Source organism: Eleginops maclovinus, chromosome 1 (assembly GCF_036324505.1).
Source record: "Eleginops maclovinus isolate JMC-PN-2008 ecotype Puerto Natales chromosome 1, JC_Emac_rtc_rv5, whole genome shotgun sequence".
In the NCBI taxonomy this organism is placed as follows: domain Eukaryota; kingdom Metazoa; phylum Chordata; class Actinopteri; order Perciformes; family Eleginopidae; genus Eleginops; species Eleginops maclovinus.
In genome coordinates, this window is record NC_086349.1 from 11,976,035 (window position 1) to 11,993,276 (window position 17,242).

General features: G+C 41.2%; 1 protein-coding gene across 7 annotated transcripts; it reads left to right on the forward strand.

The window, feature by feature from the left end:
* The first annotated feature begins 1,108 nt into the window (after positions 1-1,108).
* On the forward strand, positions 1,109-17,210 carry ccdc30 (coiled-coil domain containing 30). Of its 7 annotated transcripts, none has more exons than XM_063883087.1 (27): positions 1,109-1,379; positions 2,177-2,359; positions 3,159-3,279; positions 3,461-3,651; positions 3,941-4,021; positions 4,568-4,645; positions 5,081-5,237; positions 5,557-5,628; positions 6,166-6,281; positions 6,364-6,491; positions 6,574-6,766; positions 7,277-7,375; positions 7,857-7,985; positions 8,169-8,306; positions 8,922-9,100; positions 9,286-9,547; positions 10,290-10,412; positions 10,895-11,065; positions 11,184-11,393; positions 11,879-12,036; positions 12,158-12,323; positions 12,724-12,845; positions 13,013-13,154; positions 13,385-13,521; positions 14,014-14,149; positions 14,286-14,350; positions 14,457-17,210. In XM_063883087.1, the coding sequence occupies exons 1-27, from the start codon at positions 1,359-1,361 to the stop codon at positions 14,644-14,646; spliced, it is 3,768 nt and encodes a 1,255-aa protein (XP_063739157.1). In that variant the 5' UTR covers positions 1,109-1,358; the 3' UTR covers positions 14,647-17,210. The 7 variants fall into 7 exon arrangements, with proteins under 7 accessions (XP_063739157.1, XP_063739318.1, XP_063739398.1 ...); XM_063883248.1 differs by having other exon boundaries at positions 14,014-14,131; XM_063883328.1 differs by having other exon boundaries at positions 10,308-10,412.
* The last annotated feature ends 32 nt before the right edge of the window (positions 17,211-17,242 follow it).

A 17,242-nucleotide genomic window follows, 5' to 3' on the forward strand; every position in this document is an offset into this window, starting at 1 on the left:
TGTTTACCTGGTAACAAAGGACTAAACCAATTTTAAAGACCATTTAAGTGCATTCAACTTTATTTTAGACTTAACACTCTTGATTTTGTAAACTCGTCCAAGGTATAACTGGTGCCACATTTTGAAGCTGTCATTTATGCACACGATATTCATTGGGATATCAGTTTCCCTTAACTGAAACAAAGAGCACAAACTAGGTGGTTTAGTGCAGTTTCATGGCTGCTACTGTCCTGATGAAATCTCCCTTGCATCATTTAATGGTACAGTCCGTTGCCTAGGTGCTCGTAGAAGCCAATCCACTCCGCCACGCCTGTCCTCAGCACTTTAGCTACCCTGTCGCTTTTACCCTTTAAAGGTGAGTAAAACTTTAAAGACATTGCAACCCTGCTGCATCATTTCAAATAGTGTAGCGGATCAACAGTAGCCTTCGGTTAGCGTAACAAATCCCTTACGGCGCTAACAAGTTCCTGCCAAGCGGTCATCGGAGAAAGCGATGGCTACCGTTAGCGAGCTAGCGTTAGCTGAGTGTGAAGTACATTGTGGTAATTTAGGGGCGAAGTTTGCTAACTAGCTAGCGCAGCGTGACGTCTCAGTTGCCAGTGTCGGCTTTTTAGTAATTTACTTTAGCAATCAAATATATTTACTTAATGACATGTTTCTGACCAGTGAGTCTGCGTTGACAAATGGAATGCAAGTTGTCCCACAAAATCCCTCGTTTGCTCCTCCTCGTCAGACATTTTGGGAAGAACAGTTAGCTGAAAAACATTTTTAAACGGCACACAAGAGAGGGAGGTCGGCACGTTATAACCACTGCACTGTGCAAACTGCTCGGATTTATTTGTGGTGTATACATATTTTTGCTTACGTGCAATGTTCCCAAATGCAGGACAGAAAAGCGCCTACTTGGATTATAGGATGACATTATTTCTGTTATTGCTGTCCGTGGTAAAATCCTCATGATAACAAAGCAGCAGAGCAAACCTAGCTAATCTTCCTGTGGCTTTGCATAGCCTCAGGTGATGCAGTGTTCCTCAGCCGTTAAACTGGAGAGTGCATAAACAAACTAAGTCTGACCCCTAAGCTTGTGACTGCAGGTCCTAACATGACTTGGAAGCGTTGTTATTAAGTTTCTCATCCTTTTGCAGGGGAACTCGAGGACAAGAGAAGTTGTCATGAATCGATTGCTACAACAATGGAAGAGAGGAAGTTTGAAGATATGCTGATCTTTACCACATCAGTGCAAACTGACTTGGGTTCTATGGGATACCATGTAGGCTAGACTTTTGTTTTGGATCAATACTTTTAACACTAAGAAAAAAGGCCATCATCCACAGATGCAGCTTCCTCCATCTTAATGTATGGCCATGGATCATGAAGAGGTAACACTCATTTCTGTTAATTTACTTAGAAATAACACAGTGACAGTTACTGTTTGGATACGTTGTCCCAGTGTTCAGCACCAGAAGTATTTTTTGAGTATGCAAATGGTGGTTGTGGTACATGTGTGATCTTTTAGCCAATTGTTCCACAAAAGCAAGCTCATAGACCAGTTGGCGTGGTGTTCAAGTACAACAGGCGCATGAGATCTGATACCTAGCAATATGTTTCACGTTGTTGGAGCAGTGACAGCTCCTGGAGTAGTTTAAATGCTACACAGGGGGCCTGCTCACATTACAAGCCCAACAATGTACAGTATTGAATTCAGCAACAGGTGTTTAGTGCTGGCATGCTACTCTGATGTTGTGTCTCTCTCCTATGTGTCACACAAAGAGATCCGTTGTCAGTGAGACTGACAACCTTGATGTTCAAAACTGTTGTCAACGCTATAGTTTGCAGGATAGTTTACTGGATCATTTGGTAAAAGTAGAATATTTAGCTATTTGTGTTGCAGGTGTAGTAGAATGTCACGTTTAAACTGTAGCAGTGTTAGAAGTTAGTTTAAAAGATTTGAGCAAAAGTAGCTTTGGAATTGTATTAGGTATTAGTTTAATGACAGTATAGATTTTGCTATAATAAGCAAAGCAATGTACCCAATTACCAACGATCTTACTATGTGGATGTGGATTCACTACACTACTGAAAGGTTTTATTTGATAACATTTTGCAAGCTTTACATAACAGTTTAACACTTAGGTGATGAATATGATATAATTCATCTCCTCCTCTGGGTTCTCAGGTGCAGACAGAGCTGGACAAGATTTCCATGCGGCTTCAGGAGGATGGCTTGCCTCCAGGGGCCAGTGTTGAGGAGCGGCAGTGCCACCTGTGGCAGCAGCTGCTCGACAGGGAGGCAAATCTTCAGTCAGCCACCCAGGAGCTGCAGACTCTACGTACCCAGCAGGCCTGCGAGATGAAGGAGGTGATTATTTTCGATACTGTGGGGTTGTGGTTTTGCAAACTGTTCCACTGTCAGTCCTCTTTAAGTACGATGGAAGTTTGGCACCCTGACTGACTAGTTGTGTGGACGTTTTTCATTAAAAAAAAATGATGTGCTTTACAAGAAGAGAAGAAAAGTCTAAACTGCTTTTGTGTAACAGTAATACCGAAAACCATCAGTAAGATTGAGTTGGGTCAGAGCTAAAGAATAATAAGTCATCTATATTTGGTCATTACAATTTTATTAAATTAACATTAAAAAAAGGTGATATTATTGGTGATCCATTGTCGCCTGAAAAAACCCCTCCTCAAAGTTATAGACAAATAAAGGGGCTGTTTTTATGCCCATTTTGATGAAATTGGAAACACAAGCAGTACATTGGAGAGCCTGAAATTGAAGTTAAGACACTGAAGATGTATTGAAAGTAACAGTCAAAGTATTGACAAAGAAATTTGCTGACACACCAAAGTGACAAAGCCTTTGGCCAAACCAACTCAGTTCTCTTTTCTGTCCCTGATACTTGTCCACTCCTAAGAACATAATCAACATTTTACTAGAAGACGCTACATGTGCTGTCCCTGGCAGGGTCAACCTGTCCTGCTATTGTCTGAAGAAGAGATTGTTTTTATGGTCATATCGAAGACAAAGCTGTGGTTAAAGCCCAAGCACAAAGAAAGGGCCTGCCTTATCATTCTGCTAAAGCACATTAAATTATACTAAAATAAATGTCTGAATTTCACGGTTGAATTTCTATTGGATGTTTGTCTTTTTTGTCTGTCAGGTGGAGAGCTATGTTTCACATATTCGTGGGCTGCTGGAAGAGCGCGAGTCTCTCACTTCAGAGTACGAGAGAGACAATGAACAGTTGCGCGAAGAGCTTCATCAAATCAGACAACAACAAGGTGAATTCCCCCATAGCGTACTATTTGCAAAGAATACTTTCAAATCTTTTTTGTTAATATATCAAAGCATCAGTTTCTCTGACGGATTCTGAGTTATGTTCATAATCTATCTTCTTCCCTATAGCAGTACAACATTTAGTTGTGATTCTGACAGTCCAGTGAAATATCCCATGTCTTCCAGAGGGTCAGAGCAAGGAGCTCGCAGAGATGTTGGTACAGGAGGACCTCGGGGAGATGGGCTTGAGCAGCCCCAGTGAGCAGGTGGCTTACTTGCTGGTGGAGAGGGCCACACTACTGGAAAGGCTGGAGGCTGCTGAGAGGAGACTGGAAAGTCAGAGCCTTACAGGCAGCTTCATGGAAGCCCACCACCAGGTACAGGAGGAGTGGAGGACTGTTTACATTTCAAAAGGACTGTTTAAAGTCTGTAGGAAAGGAACCATACTAATCCAATTTGGAAATACCGGTCATGTAAGGCTTCCAGCAAAAGTGTAAAGCCTCTATCTAAACAATCCATGTACCATATTCAGTCATATTGCAATTGTTAGTAAACCTATCCTAAGGCTTCCTTTTAGTGGAATGTTATAGTTGATTATCCAAGGCAAATGCAGAGACCGTATAAACGTGGATGAGTGATATTAATGTCTCTCTGACTCTTGGACAGGAACATATTCGGCAGACGATGGGGGAGGAGCTAAGGCAGCACAGGGAGGATATGCAGAAAGCCGTAGATAACATGACAAAGGTGAGGTGACTGTTTAGTTCAGTTTAGTTTATTTGTTTATAGTGTCGTGGACAGTCCCCATTTATCAGCTGTCACAAAAAACAGTAAATGGGGCAGCTTTAGCCAACATTGCTAATTTCCAGCTGTTGTCCCAGGCCCGATGATAATAGACACCCTTAAAATCACAATACATCAACAGCATTAGTGAAAACTGTCCTTGTGGCTGGGTTACGGGTGTTTATAACATCAGGTTGAATTAAGTCTGATTTTAAAAAAAACAAAGAAAAAAAGAACAACCCTTGTATTTCCAGTTTAAGGGACAGTTAATACAGAACTGTCTCTTTCCACTAATCTTGAATGGTTAAATACATTGTAGTTCCTTTTATATTCAAGACAAGGCAGACTACTGTTATGTTACAGCACTGGGCAACTTACACCCCAAAAATATAGACTGCAGGATATAGGAAGAACATGTACTTTTGATTATTTGGGTGAACTGTCCCTTTGAAGGACGGGGATACCAGCTGATAGTAACGAAATTCTGCACACATTGGTCTATCCTCTCAGCAGTGTTCCTCCCAGAGTCCATGGAAGAAGCTGTTTGGGCTGCGCAGGTCTGGTCAGAGCAAACACAATATTACCCCTGTAGGTTTCCACCTTAAGGCATATACTAACTAAGTAACTAACACTGGTGTGATGATAGAGAGGGCATCACTGGCTTGTTTACTGAAATACATTCCCTGCTGATAATGTGCCTTGATATCAGCATGACATTGCTTGTCTCAGGAACTGTGGTTTTTTTTCTTTCTAACAACTGATGAGTGCTCGAGGTGGTTTGAACAGTAACGGCATGTCAAGGGTCAGCATGTGCACTTTTTGTCCCACTGGTCTCTCTATGCAGGTGAATGTTGACACTACTGCTCCTCTCCAGGCCAGCGGTGATGATGAGTCTGAAACCCCTGAATGCATGTCTCTCACAACAGCATGTTGGGCCATTTGCTTCTCCCGTTAAACTATTCATGTTCTTTGCTGCCGCACTCCTCCCACTCTAACCCTCCACACTTTATTCGTTTACGTCAGGCTCACAGTGAGCAGATTTCCCAGGAGCGAAATGAGCGCCATCGGCTGGAGCGGGACCTTGAGGAGGCGTCCAGGAGGCTGGCAATGGCTCATCAGGACATCCGCAGACTCACCAATGAGCTGGATACTGCAAAGAACAACATCCTAGACCCTAGTGGTATGGAGCAAAGACTAAACAGTCCATGTTAAAATGTGATGCAATGCTCTGTTATATTGCTAAATGTTGAGGTCACTAGAAACATTCAAATGATGATGTTGACTCGTCGTAGCTTTTTGAAATGTGTATATCTCAACATCCATCTACTTGAATGTCTGCCATGAATGAAATGTCAACCTTTTTTTTGATAATCAGGCAACCTTTATGCAAGATAACTACTTACTTTTGCATACATTTACACTTGAAAACTTAAGAAGATGTAAAAATAAATGTATTGAAAGGCATTACTTTACAACAAAAAATATGCTTATAATCTCAGGATCTGAGCTACAGGGAACACTCGAAGAAGTAGAGAACCTGAGGAAGGAAGTGGACAAACTGAAACACTGTGGTGAGACAGACAGGGTGTTATCTTAAAAACTGCCATTTAGTGTTTCAGCCTAGCCCTCTGTACGGTTTATTTTATTTTTCTGAAATTCCGGTCTGCCGAGAGTTGTTATAATTGGTTGGTTTATAGGACTCTGTCAGGTTGAACATCGTTTGGCTATTACAGATGTTTACTTAAATATAAACAAATATAAAATTCTGATTATACTACGGTTAATTTCAATACTTCACACACTTTTTTAAGGATTATTTTAAATGTAATCGTTTTAAATACCAGTTAGTGATGTACAAACTACCTGATAACTTCCTATTCTTTTTCGTACCTCAATTATTAACTTGGATTATGTTGGTCTCTAAGATATAGGTAAACAATCTTACTATTACTTAGATAAATGCACAAAGTAATGCATTTAACCCTAACAGGAATTCCCAATGTTTCATACAGTTGATTTTAAAGACTGAGGATTCATTTTAAACATGCATCTCAAACTAATTTCTACTGTTAATACCAATACCAATTAATGGTTTTGTCCCTTCCCAGATATGATGAAGTTGCAGCGAGCCAAAGAGCAAAATGACAAACTAGATGTTGAGAACCAAGCTCTGAGGGAGAGAGTCCACACTTTAGAGTCTGAGAAGAGAAATCTCCTGGACCAGGTATTTTACTCATTATCTTTTATAAAATAACTTATTATTTTGTCGCAGAAGTTTGACATTATTTGGTGTTGTGTTTGTCCAGTCAGCAATACACGACACAGATGTAGATGTTGTAACCAAAGAGGATGAAAAGGACAGGAGCATCAGCAGCGACCCACAAAACAGTCAGTCCGGCTCGCCAACCCAAGAAAAGGATTACATTCACAAACGGTAAATACAGGAGTGATTTGAAATAATGTTGACATTCTTTTAGACTGTTCATCCTGCCTTTACCATTGTTATTCTCTGCCAGGTGTCATGAGGCGATGGAAGACGGGCTTGTTCAGATGAGGGAGCTGAAGCGACAACTCCAGAGGATACGCAAGGAACAGGAAGAACTGGAGGAGAGGAATGAGGAGCTGGAGGCGCTGCTAGGGGAGGCCCAGAATGCCAGCAAGGGAGAGAGGCATCGGCACGAGGGAGAACTGGAGGGACTGCACAGGAGGGTAATGAATAGTACCAAGATCCTCCTAAAAAACATTTTGTCAACTGCAGGAGGGTTGTATGGAGTGCTTAGTAAATGTTATACATTTTTAGAAGTATTGTACTTGTGGAAAGTATAATAGTGTGTTTGATAGCGTGCCATTGTAGGGAAAAAACTGCTACAGAGCTTTTGGAAGGGGGTAATATTCCTGAGAAACATCTAGGATATTAAAAGCTTTGATTTCCATGTATGAAATTACAGATTTACTTGAAGAAAATGTTTCACTTCCAGAGAGTATTCAAGTATTTTCTCATAAATGTTTGAGTCTTGTCCTATTTCTGAGAAAATCTGATTGAATTTCTCGTACATGTACAACTCATTCTCAGAAAGTTTGAGTTTTTTCTCTAGAAGACCTTGCTTCATAATTTATTTGACATTCCTTAATGCCAGTTGTTGACTAGAATTACTCAAACAGCATTGGGAATCATCAACTCTCGAATGGCTGAGTAATAATCTTAACTTGTCTCTGCAGATCAAAGGACTGGAGGCAGAGCTGAAGAAGCAGGATGTCCAAGACAAAATGTTAAAGAATGGAGAAGAAGTCAAAGCCAGCGATTCCTTCTTACAGCTGGTAAAACCTTAATCACTAAATGTCACTACTGCTTTCTCTGTGCTCATTTCGCAGTGGTGTCAACAAAACACTAACGCTTGTGACAATCCACAGGTTCAAATAGCGCACAATGAGGTGTAATACTAATTCTTATAATGTAAAATAAAGTTGCTTTTGTTTTATAAGCTTCAACTGGTCAGTAAATGTAACTGAAAAAGGTATAGCAATCCAGGGATACTGTTCACAAATTTACCTTAAATCAATCTTATTTGGATTTTAAAAGAATAACATAGAAACAGGTTTTATTGTATTATTCATTTTCAGTTTCTCATCAGATTTCCATTCATATGATGGCTCATGTAAAAAAGAAGAATAAACTTCAAATACCAACTCTAACTTTGACTGTCAGCCTGCGTAGATTAAATGATGGCGCATAAAGAGAGTTTATATGCTTCAAGTTCTGTAACGACCTATTAATGCGCTCTGTTCATTATGTGTGAAGCACCTAAGGGACAGCAGCATGGAGAGATTGGCTCTTCTAGAGGCTCGTCTGACGGAGGAGAAGGACTGGAGGAAACAGCTGGAGGTGGACCTCAGTGCTGCCCAGTCCGCCCTCAAAAAAGACAAGGAGGTAAGAAAACAAAACAATATCTCCACTGCTAAAAATACATTTTTACTTAAAGAGATTTGATCCTCAAGCTAAGAGTTCCAGCTGTATTTTATTTTAAGTGTTTTTTATTTATTTTTATTTCAATATTTACAAAGTTAAGAGTCCTCAACCACACAGAAACCCTAATTCATCTCTACACCAAAGGCTCTGCAGATAGGTGAGCGAGAGCTGAAGAAGCTGAGACTCGAGGTGAACAGCCGTCAGACTGAATGCCAACAAGGGAAAACACTCATCAAGAGCCTCACACAGGTCAAAGGGGAGAAAGCTGTTCTGGAGGAAAAGGTATGTGCGTTTTTTAAGTCTGGCATGAGGAAACTGCGAAAAGCATTCTTGCTTAAGGGTTTAGATTGTTGCCGTTATTAAGAGATATATATATATATATGTATATATGTATATATGTATATATAAAGAAATCACAATGTACCTTACTGCCTGAATGGGTAGCTAAACTGCTAATTCAGAATTTGAATAAGATAACATCTATCTATTTCAATTGTTCCAATGAAAATCAAGGGAACATGAAAAACAATAATAGTAATAGTAGTAATAATAATAATAATAATAATAATAATAAGACATTAGTGTTTGGCGGGTTTTGTATTTAGCTCCTACATAAGACACTCCATTACACTTTGACTTATATTTCCAGTATCATTATCTAAGAGCAAGGAAACATTTAAAGAGAATAAATCTGATGGATTAGAATGAAATCAAATTTAAGTTTGTAATTGTATCACATTTTAGCAACAATTTTATAATATAAAAATGTGCTTATTAAATTATTTATAGTCAGATCTTTTTAAATAAATAAATTAAGAGCAAACTAACCAGGTTGACTGATTAAAAGAAAGTCAGAGTTTCCCTCCATCTTTATTTCCTTGCCTCTCTGCCGGCCAGGTGGCGCAGATGGAGCGTGCCCACAGCCGCCTCCAGAGCGAGTTGGAGCGCTATAAGGATGGTAACCGGACCCAGGAGGACAGAAGAGAAAGCAGGCTTCATGTTGACCAGCTGAAGGAGCAGACTGACCGACTCACTGCTGAACTGAGCAGCCTGCAGACAACACACACCGCTCTGAGGTTGTTATCAGTCCAGAATTCACAGTACAAAACGTATTGGTGCATGCAGAAGTGTTTTAAACGTAGATCAGAGTTGGTATGATAGGACTGTCTCAACTGGTACTGCTATCATGGATGGTCATATCTTGTCTCTGGACATAATACACCCAAGCTGACTAGTTTGCATGAATGTGCATATGTTCAAGGGAGGAGATGGCATCTGAGCGGCTGCAGACTGCCGAGCTGCAGGCCAAGCTGAGCTCCTCTGTCCATGAAAAGCTGACAGCTGAGGGGGAAAGAGAGAGACTGGAGCTCCAGATGCAGCGCCTCAAAGAACAGCTCAAGTGGCATCAAGAGCGGCTCTCTTCAACAAAGGAAGCACTCAGTAGCAGTCAGAAGCCTGAACCGCACACAGCTCATATAGAATCTAGTCTCAGTCCAGTGGAGAGAACCAAGGACGATGATCAGGTAAATGCAATACATTGGTAGGGTAATTTGGGTTGTAGAAAGGTCAATATGTGACATCGTCCTGAAGTTCAGAAATGTGGGGTCAGGTAGAGAGAATGTCCTTCAACTTAACTAAATTCAACTTAAATCAGAATTACTAAAAAATATTACTTAAGTGAAAACACTAACACGTCACTGTGAAAATACTCACCTACAAGTAAAAGTGCAGCTTTCAAAACCTCATTTAAGTAAAAGTGTGTGAGTATTAAAGCAAGACTTCAGTTTTTTGACGATGCATTTTTCAGCTAATCCAAGAGGTTTGTTTTATCTTTAAAAGCTAGAGGATTTTCTCAACCCAAAAATGAACACTTAATCATTACATTTCTTAGGACAATACAAATTCAACTCTCCACATTTCTGACAGGCATAGGTATTAAAAACTGTAACTGAAAAGAAACTAATGCTGTCAGATCATTATATCGGAGTAAAATGTGGAAGCTTTCACTCCGAAAAGTAGTAGAGGAGAAGTATAATGTTACAAAAAATGAAAATGGTAGCTCTAAAGTAAAAGTACCTCAAATGTGTACTTGGAGTAGGGTATCTGAATTAATGTCCTTTGGTCCATTCCACAAGTGTCTGCCACCCGTACAAGCTGACCCTAACCTTTTACCTTCCTGTAGGGGAAGGTGACCAGAAAGGGAATTTCCTCTGCAAATGTGTTGTTCATATATTTAGTGTATGTGTGTGTGGGTTGTCTTTACAGTTTTCATGTTTGACGCAGGAGCTGAATCATCTGCAGGACAAGCTGGAGGAGGAGCAGCAGCTGGCCGTCCAGCACCAACTGGCCCTGCAGGCTCAAGTCAATGAGGCGCAGGCACACATCAAGGTAAGCAGGATCCTTATCAGCCCTTAACATGCTCAGATATTCAGGATTCTTGAGTTTGTGTTAATGACATAATTGTATTTTTACTTTAGTTTACACAGCAGCTGCAATAAGTCCGCTAACTCTAGGCAATAAAAAATGTAAACAATATTATTTATTTATTTGTTTATTCCACACATGGCGGGTTTTTTAAAACAAAATATGTACAATTAACAGAACAAAACATGTACACATAGTGGAAAGGAGCAGGGAAGGAACGTCTTATTTTACCTGCCCCTTCTTAAAAAAAAGTAACATAAAAAAGCAATATTATGTCAGTCACAGTTGCTTACAAATACCTATCATTTATTAAGTAACATCCCTGATTTGAATGAAGTTACAATAAAAATGTTTTTTTGGTTGATGATTCAAAGCAGCCACAAATGATCTGTACTTCCCTTTCAGTGCAAACACATCCCAACCTTGTCTCTCATTCCCCTCTTCAGTCCCAGGACTCGGTGCTGAGCCAGAAGGCAGAGGAGGCCAAGCAGATGAAGCAGGACCTGCAGAGGGCCCAGAGCTTGTTCACCTCAGCGGAGAGGGAGCTGCGCTACGAGAAGGAGAAAAACATGGACATGAAGAGACACAACACCCTGCTGGACCAAGAAAAACTGAAGGTCAGTGTTGGCAAAAATTTGAAAAAATTTAATTTGGAAAAAAGGTGTGCTGTACAAAAAGCTGCAACTGTCAGAATAGTTGTTACACTGGTGCTAAGTGTTTCTTTTATCCCTTCAGCTTTGTGCAGAGCTGAAGCAGCTGCAGACCAAGCTGGTCCAGGTGGAGCAGAGCCTACACACACAGGCGGCCGAGTCTGAACGTCAGCAGCAGAGAATCAGGGAACTGGAGTTACAGCTGGCGCGTAACTCCACAAACCGCAGCGCCAACACCAGCCTGCAGGAGGACCTTCAGAACGAGAGGGCCCGGCTTATAGTTGCTGACAAGAAGGTCAGTACGGGCCCAATTTCTACGCAGGGTTCAGTGCTAGAATTAACGGAGTCATTTGGTTTCAGGCTTCGTGACAAAGACCCCAGGGGATTCCTTAGTCACTTCTCTCTTTGAGGCCTGCTTATTATATAAATCCCCAATAAAACCTGCATTCTGAGCGCATAATGAAATATAGTTCCTGTTGGAAATAATCATGCAGCACAACTTTATATCGCATTTATATCAATTTCAGTGTCGGAGTCTGCACTTTTAAGTTGACCCCTCTGTTATTTACACCAACCCCTCGTGAAGATCCATGGGCCAGAGTGTTGCTTTTGTAAAGATGTAACATTGGTTCTTCCTCATCTGGCATAGCTCTTTCTCAGGGTTATTCCCCAACATTAATGTCTGTTTCTGTCCGGCACCTTCAGGGATTCTGGGGTTCAGGAGCTCATGTTATCTGTGTGTCACACTGAGTGAAGCCTGTGGCTCTATTGTGTTGGCAGGTGTTGGAGCTACAGCAGCAGCTAAAGAGCGCCCAGCACCAGCTGCGTGTGGAGGAAGCCCGGGCCGGCGAGAGCAGCCGCCTGGAGAGGGACAGCAGAGATCTGTCTGACACCCTGTCAGCCCTGAGAGCCCAGCAGCAGGAGGAGCACATCACCAGGTCACACAAACTGCAGTGCTATGCTAAACTTGCAGCCGTGGTGGCATAATGGACATCTATGCCACAATTCTGATGCAGTGCTTTTGTTAACCGTCATTCCTTTCCGCCATCCCTGTCTCAGGAAGCTGTTAGAGCAGCGTGAGGAGGAGCTGCAGCAGCAGGTGCGTTCCCTCAGGCTGAAGGAGGCCTCCATGACGCGGACAAATGCAGAGCTCAGCCACCGTGCGCAGCAGCTGGACACCCGCCTGGCTGTGTTAGAGGCTGAGCTCAGCAAGGCCAGAGAGGAGGTAAGGAGCAGTGTGTCTGAATGCAATGATGTATTGGTACTGCAGGGTTTCGGACACCCAAGGGAACTTTTGCCCACTTAATGTCTTTTTAACAACATTTTTGATCAAATGTGAGGTGCCACAATAGCGTTGGTACAATCGGTGAGCCCTGACGCTTTACCTTTAGTTCTAATTTTAATAATTAAAAGTAGCTGCCAATCAGCAAATTCCCAAAACCTGGTGATAAAATATTTTATTTAAAAATATATTTAATATTTAATTCTGCTTTAATTTGGCTGACACAAAATATATAGCCTTCACAGTCCTCACAATAAGTGGCTAGCCATATTTATTGTTTATATTTTACAGTTTTTACAACAGCTGAAAATGCATTTGGAGTTAAGATGTGTTATGTGTTCAGGCACGAGACAGCCAGAAGTCTGTTAATAGACTGCAGGAGGAGCTGATGGCCAGTCAGCAGGAGTGTGACAGACGGCACGGGGAGCTGCAGCAACTTCTCCTCCAACTGGACACACACATCAGGTGAGACACTCTTGGATATAGATATTTACTTTGAAATAAAAGAAGCTCCTGGTCTTTGCAAACACATTTCAGATCAACTGGATGAGGTTATAGCATCATTAGTAATTAACACACATGTAGAATTATTTGCTTCCCCCGAGGTTAATTTCCTCTGCTCTGCCAACCAGGAAGTACAACGAAAAGCAGAGTCAACACAAGAGCAAGCTGCGCCAGGCCAAGCAGGTCTTTCTCAAGGAAACGGCGCAGAGGGACCGCATCATCCAGAAACTGGAGAACGACCTGATGCTGGCCTCCAGCCTCTCACACAAGGTCTCACACACGGTCTCACACACACACACACACACACACACACACACACACACACACACACACACACACACACACACACACACACACACACACACACACACACACACACACACACACACACACACACAATGTAGAAAGCTGTCTGTGTTCCTTTAGCTCTACTGGAGATGTTTATGTGAGACCAATATTTCCTAAAGTATCTCTGTTTTTGGTGTATTCCTTTTTTTCAGGAGAAGGAGCAGATCCACACAGTGACGGAGGAAAATGAGAAGCTCTTGGAGGAGAAGAGGGATTTGTTGAGGAAGATAAGCGAGGCAGAGGAAATGGGCAGCAACGGTATGAGGACCGCCTCTACTGTCCAACACAGGTATCTTAATGAGTCTTACATATTTGATATCAATTTATTACAATCAAACTTTCTGCTCTGTGTGGCAACATGACTTCTGGATATCAGTATACTTTTATGCCAGGTGGAAATGAAGTATTATTATAAAATCTGTTAGTATGTTAACTTATCTCAAATGGGGCTGTCATTGATCAAAACCTCTTAACTGAGAATATATGTTTGTTTTTAATGGTTGTTGTCTACTGGTGGGTACATTTTATGCTAATTGTGTTTGATTCAATGTTGTTGTTATATTTTTCTGTATTATGTCAACCTAGTTTTTTATTTTTCATATTAGTCTACCTTACAAGCCTGTGGTTTCTTGACCTCCCCTTACACATCTTCATATTATCTGGATTTTAGGAAGTCTTGAGTGTATAAAAAAGATTGAATACTTTAAAAAACACGAGTTGGTAAGAGACACACAGGGTGAATAGTTTTCCGAGTAACTGGTAACATGAATCTGCATTCTAGGGTCAACGTGTTAGAGGTGGAAAACAGGCAACTTCAGGATCGAACCCTGAAGCTCTCCAACCAAGTCAGTTCCTTAGAGCGAGCCCTGAGGAACGTCCAGTCTTACTACAGCCTGGAGGTAACGCCATTCAGATCTGTAAGCCTAAATGGGAGATTTCACCCAAAATTCTCAGTTTTATTTGTTGTTCTGGAGAAAGTTCATCAAGCATTAGTAGTTGTAGTTAAAAGTTTAAAATGATGCAAGGGCCCTAATGGTTTCAAATGCTCAACAGAATACCAAGAAAGTGATCCCATCTGAAAATCTCTGTGATGGCTTCCCACATACATCTGCACTAAGGTAAGGGGGTTTTGATAAAATATATTTTTTAATTAAAACTATTCTATTTAAATGTTTTATCAAATTGTGCATTTTCTGCCATCTCTCACTGTGTCTGTATTTCCAGTCTGACGTCCGGTTCGTGTGACACTCTGGACATCCTGGACGCAATCTGCCGTGTGAAGGTGGGCGGCACCCGGATGTCTGTCTCCAGCCACCAACCATCAGAGCAGAGCTACCTGAATCTCACCTCCCCATTGGTTCCTCCAGACATCAAGGGTCCAGACCTGAGCTCTAATAACAGCGACCAGGTATGAGAGGTGGGAGGTTAACGTAGGGATGTTGCCTGTGTTTGCAACGGAGAGCGATCAGGGAGGCTCAGATCTGACCTTTTTATACTAAAAGGAGTTCCGTTCGAGTTCTGTGCTGGGGCACTTGCAAACTTCCTAAGAATCCGGTTGCTTTTCCACTGACTAGAGCCCGAGAGGAGCCCCTTCATAACGACTTCCTGTAGTTCACGGCTTTTCACAACAACGCCGGTGCGAATTTTTCTCACAATAAAAACAAGGACAGACTGCATCGTAGCTGAGCTCTTTTTGCACTTACTCTTACGAAGCAACATTGAATTGCAAGACCATTTTCTCCAGCAACTCTTCCTACACACCATGAACTGTTGTTACTCCACGTAATCTCACCCCAGCCTCTGTGGAAAGCCTCTGACGAATACGGTTCTGGGTTCTTGGTGCAGGCCGAGCAAAGAGTCGATGCTCCAACTCTAAACCCGCCCTGGAAATGCCTCTTTGAAAAAGCACTAAAGGTCAACACATCCGCCACTTCCACTGGAGACTCAATATCCCATAGTAATAAATAATCCTTTGTTAAAAGGCAGTAATAGTGAACGGGAGCTGCCACTGCGGTTCCGCTCAGGGTGATTTCTGTTTTGTATTGCAAAGTGAAAGGTTGTTTGGCTTTTTTTTTTTAAAGTTCCGAGTGAAAGTGTGAGGGAGTTTAAAAAGGCATGTGCAAGTGTCAAAACATTTTTATGACAAAGAAAACAGGGTGTACTGAGAGCTTTGATTTGGAAGCTAAAAGGGCGGCACAACCTTATAAAGTACTTATGTCCCCAATGTGTGCACACGCCTGCAGGTAGTTCAGATGTTTGCATTGGCACACCAAAGCAATCGAATACTTGGAAGCCTTGTTTGCTTTCATGAAAAGTATTTTATTTTTTTATGTTGAGGTAATAAATAAGACAATGTAATTCACACTATGGCAGCGAAGGTCAAAAAGGCATTTACCAAGAGAGTTTTGTGTTTGACTAGTTTTGAAAATGAGCACTTTATATGAAGTTTACGTACTTTTTTTTGTGGAAAATGTAGCAGTGGATAATAATACTATATCAGTAGAATATATTTCCTCCAGTTACATTTAATTCTTGCAGTGTTTTCAATGAAAAAATGCCTTAAGTGTTGTTTGTAATATACGTTTTTAAGGTGTCCATAAATCTGAAACACAAGTTTACAAAATCGTACCTACAGTGGAGGAAAAAGGTATTTGATCCCCTGCCAATTTAGTTAGTTTACTCGCTTACAAAAAACGGAACAGTCTGTCATTTTGATGGTAGGTTTATTTTTAACAGTGAGAGACATTGAGAAATTGATTTGCATTTAATTGGGGGAAATAAGTATTTGATCCCCTTGCAACCAACAAGAATTCTGGCTCCCACAGAGCGGTTAAATAAGACCTCTCGCTTTATGAAAGTACTCCTGATGTCAACTCGTTACCTGGATAAAAGACACCTGTCCACAGTCAATAAATCAGATTACAACCTCTCTACAATGGGAAGACCAAAGACACCTTGTGATCATGGTGGAAGTAATATCTAAGGACATCCGGCACAAGGCTGGAATAGGCTACAAGACCACCAGCAAGCAGCTTGGTGAGAAAGAGACAACTGGTTTGTTTATTAGAAGATGGAAGAAGCACAAAATGACCATCAATTTCCCTCAGTCTGGGTCTCCACGATCTAAGATCTCGCCTATTGGGGCATCATTGATCATGAGAAAGGCGATGGGTCAGCCAAGAACTACACAGGAGGGACTTGTTAATGATCTGAAGGCAGCTGGGACCACAGTCACCAAGAAAACTGTTGGTAACACACTGCGCCGTAATGGATTAAAATCCTGCAGCGTGAAATGCTGAATGGTTAAGAACACCATCTCCAGCGTCAAGTACAGAGGTGGAAACATTATGCTTTGCGGGGGTTTCTATGCTAACGGGACAGGGCGGTTCACTGCATCGAGGGGATGATGGAGGGGGCCTTTTTTCGTAGAATATTGGCTGATAACCTCCTTCCCCTAAGGCAGGTTTTGCAAGGGGATCAAATACTTATTTCCTCCACTGTATATTGAATACAACATTGATAATATTGTGATGTACTTTATGTATAATAAGAGACTGTGCGGAGTCCAAACATTGGGGTCCTCTCCCAGATCCTTCCCTCTTATAACTAGTCAGTACTTACAGTATGCAGCTTTGCCTGTGGTTTTAAAAAACAACCAAAATGTCACAGACGGCTATTTTTGGTCTATTTCAAGCCAAGAAAGCAGTTTTTTTAAGACATTGGTCAACCTCAGTGGTTTCCTCTAGGGACATTCAGTCACAAAGTACTCTGGTACTAAAGAGACGTGTGTCATGGGAATAAAATACACTATTTCAGATCACCATTTTTTTGTCACTAATAGAATTGTACACTTTGGAAATGTGCCTGAAATTATGAAGTGTTTGTTTTTATCTTGCTGCTGCCTGAACAAGAAAAGCCTTTTTGCGACTGACATAAATCTTTGACTTTTGTTGTGTCTTTGTAAACATTTTTTTTTAAATAAACATATTTTCATAAATAAAATTAAATAA

Bases quoted from the DNA above. Each gene is read 5' to 3' on its own strand.
- ccdc30 (XM_063883087.1), top strand. From the start codon at position 1,359: ATGGCCATGGATCATGAAGAG. The intron at 5,629-6,165 runs GTGAGACAGACA...GTCCCTTCCCAG, and splicing joins GGACAAACTGAAACACTGTG to ATATGATGAAGTTGCAGCGA. The intron at 11,066-11,183 runs GTCAGTGTTGGC...TTATCCCTTCAG, and splicing joins TGGACCAAGAAAAACTGAAG to CTTTGTGCAGAGCTGAAGCA.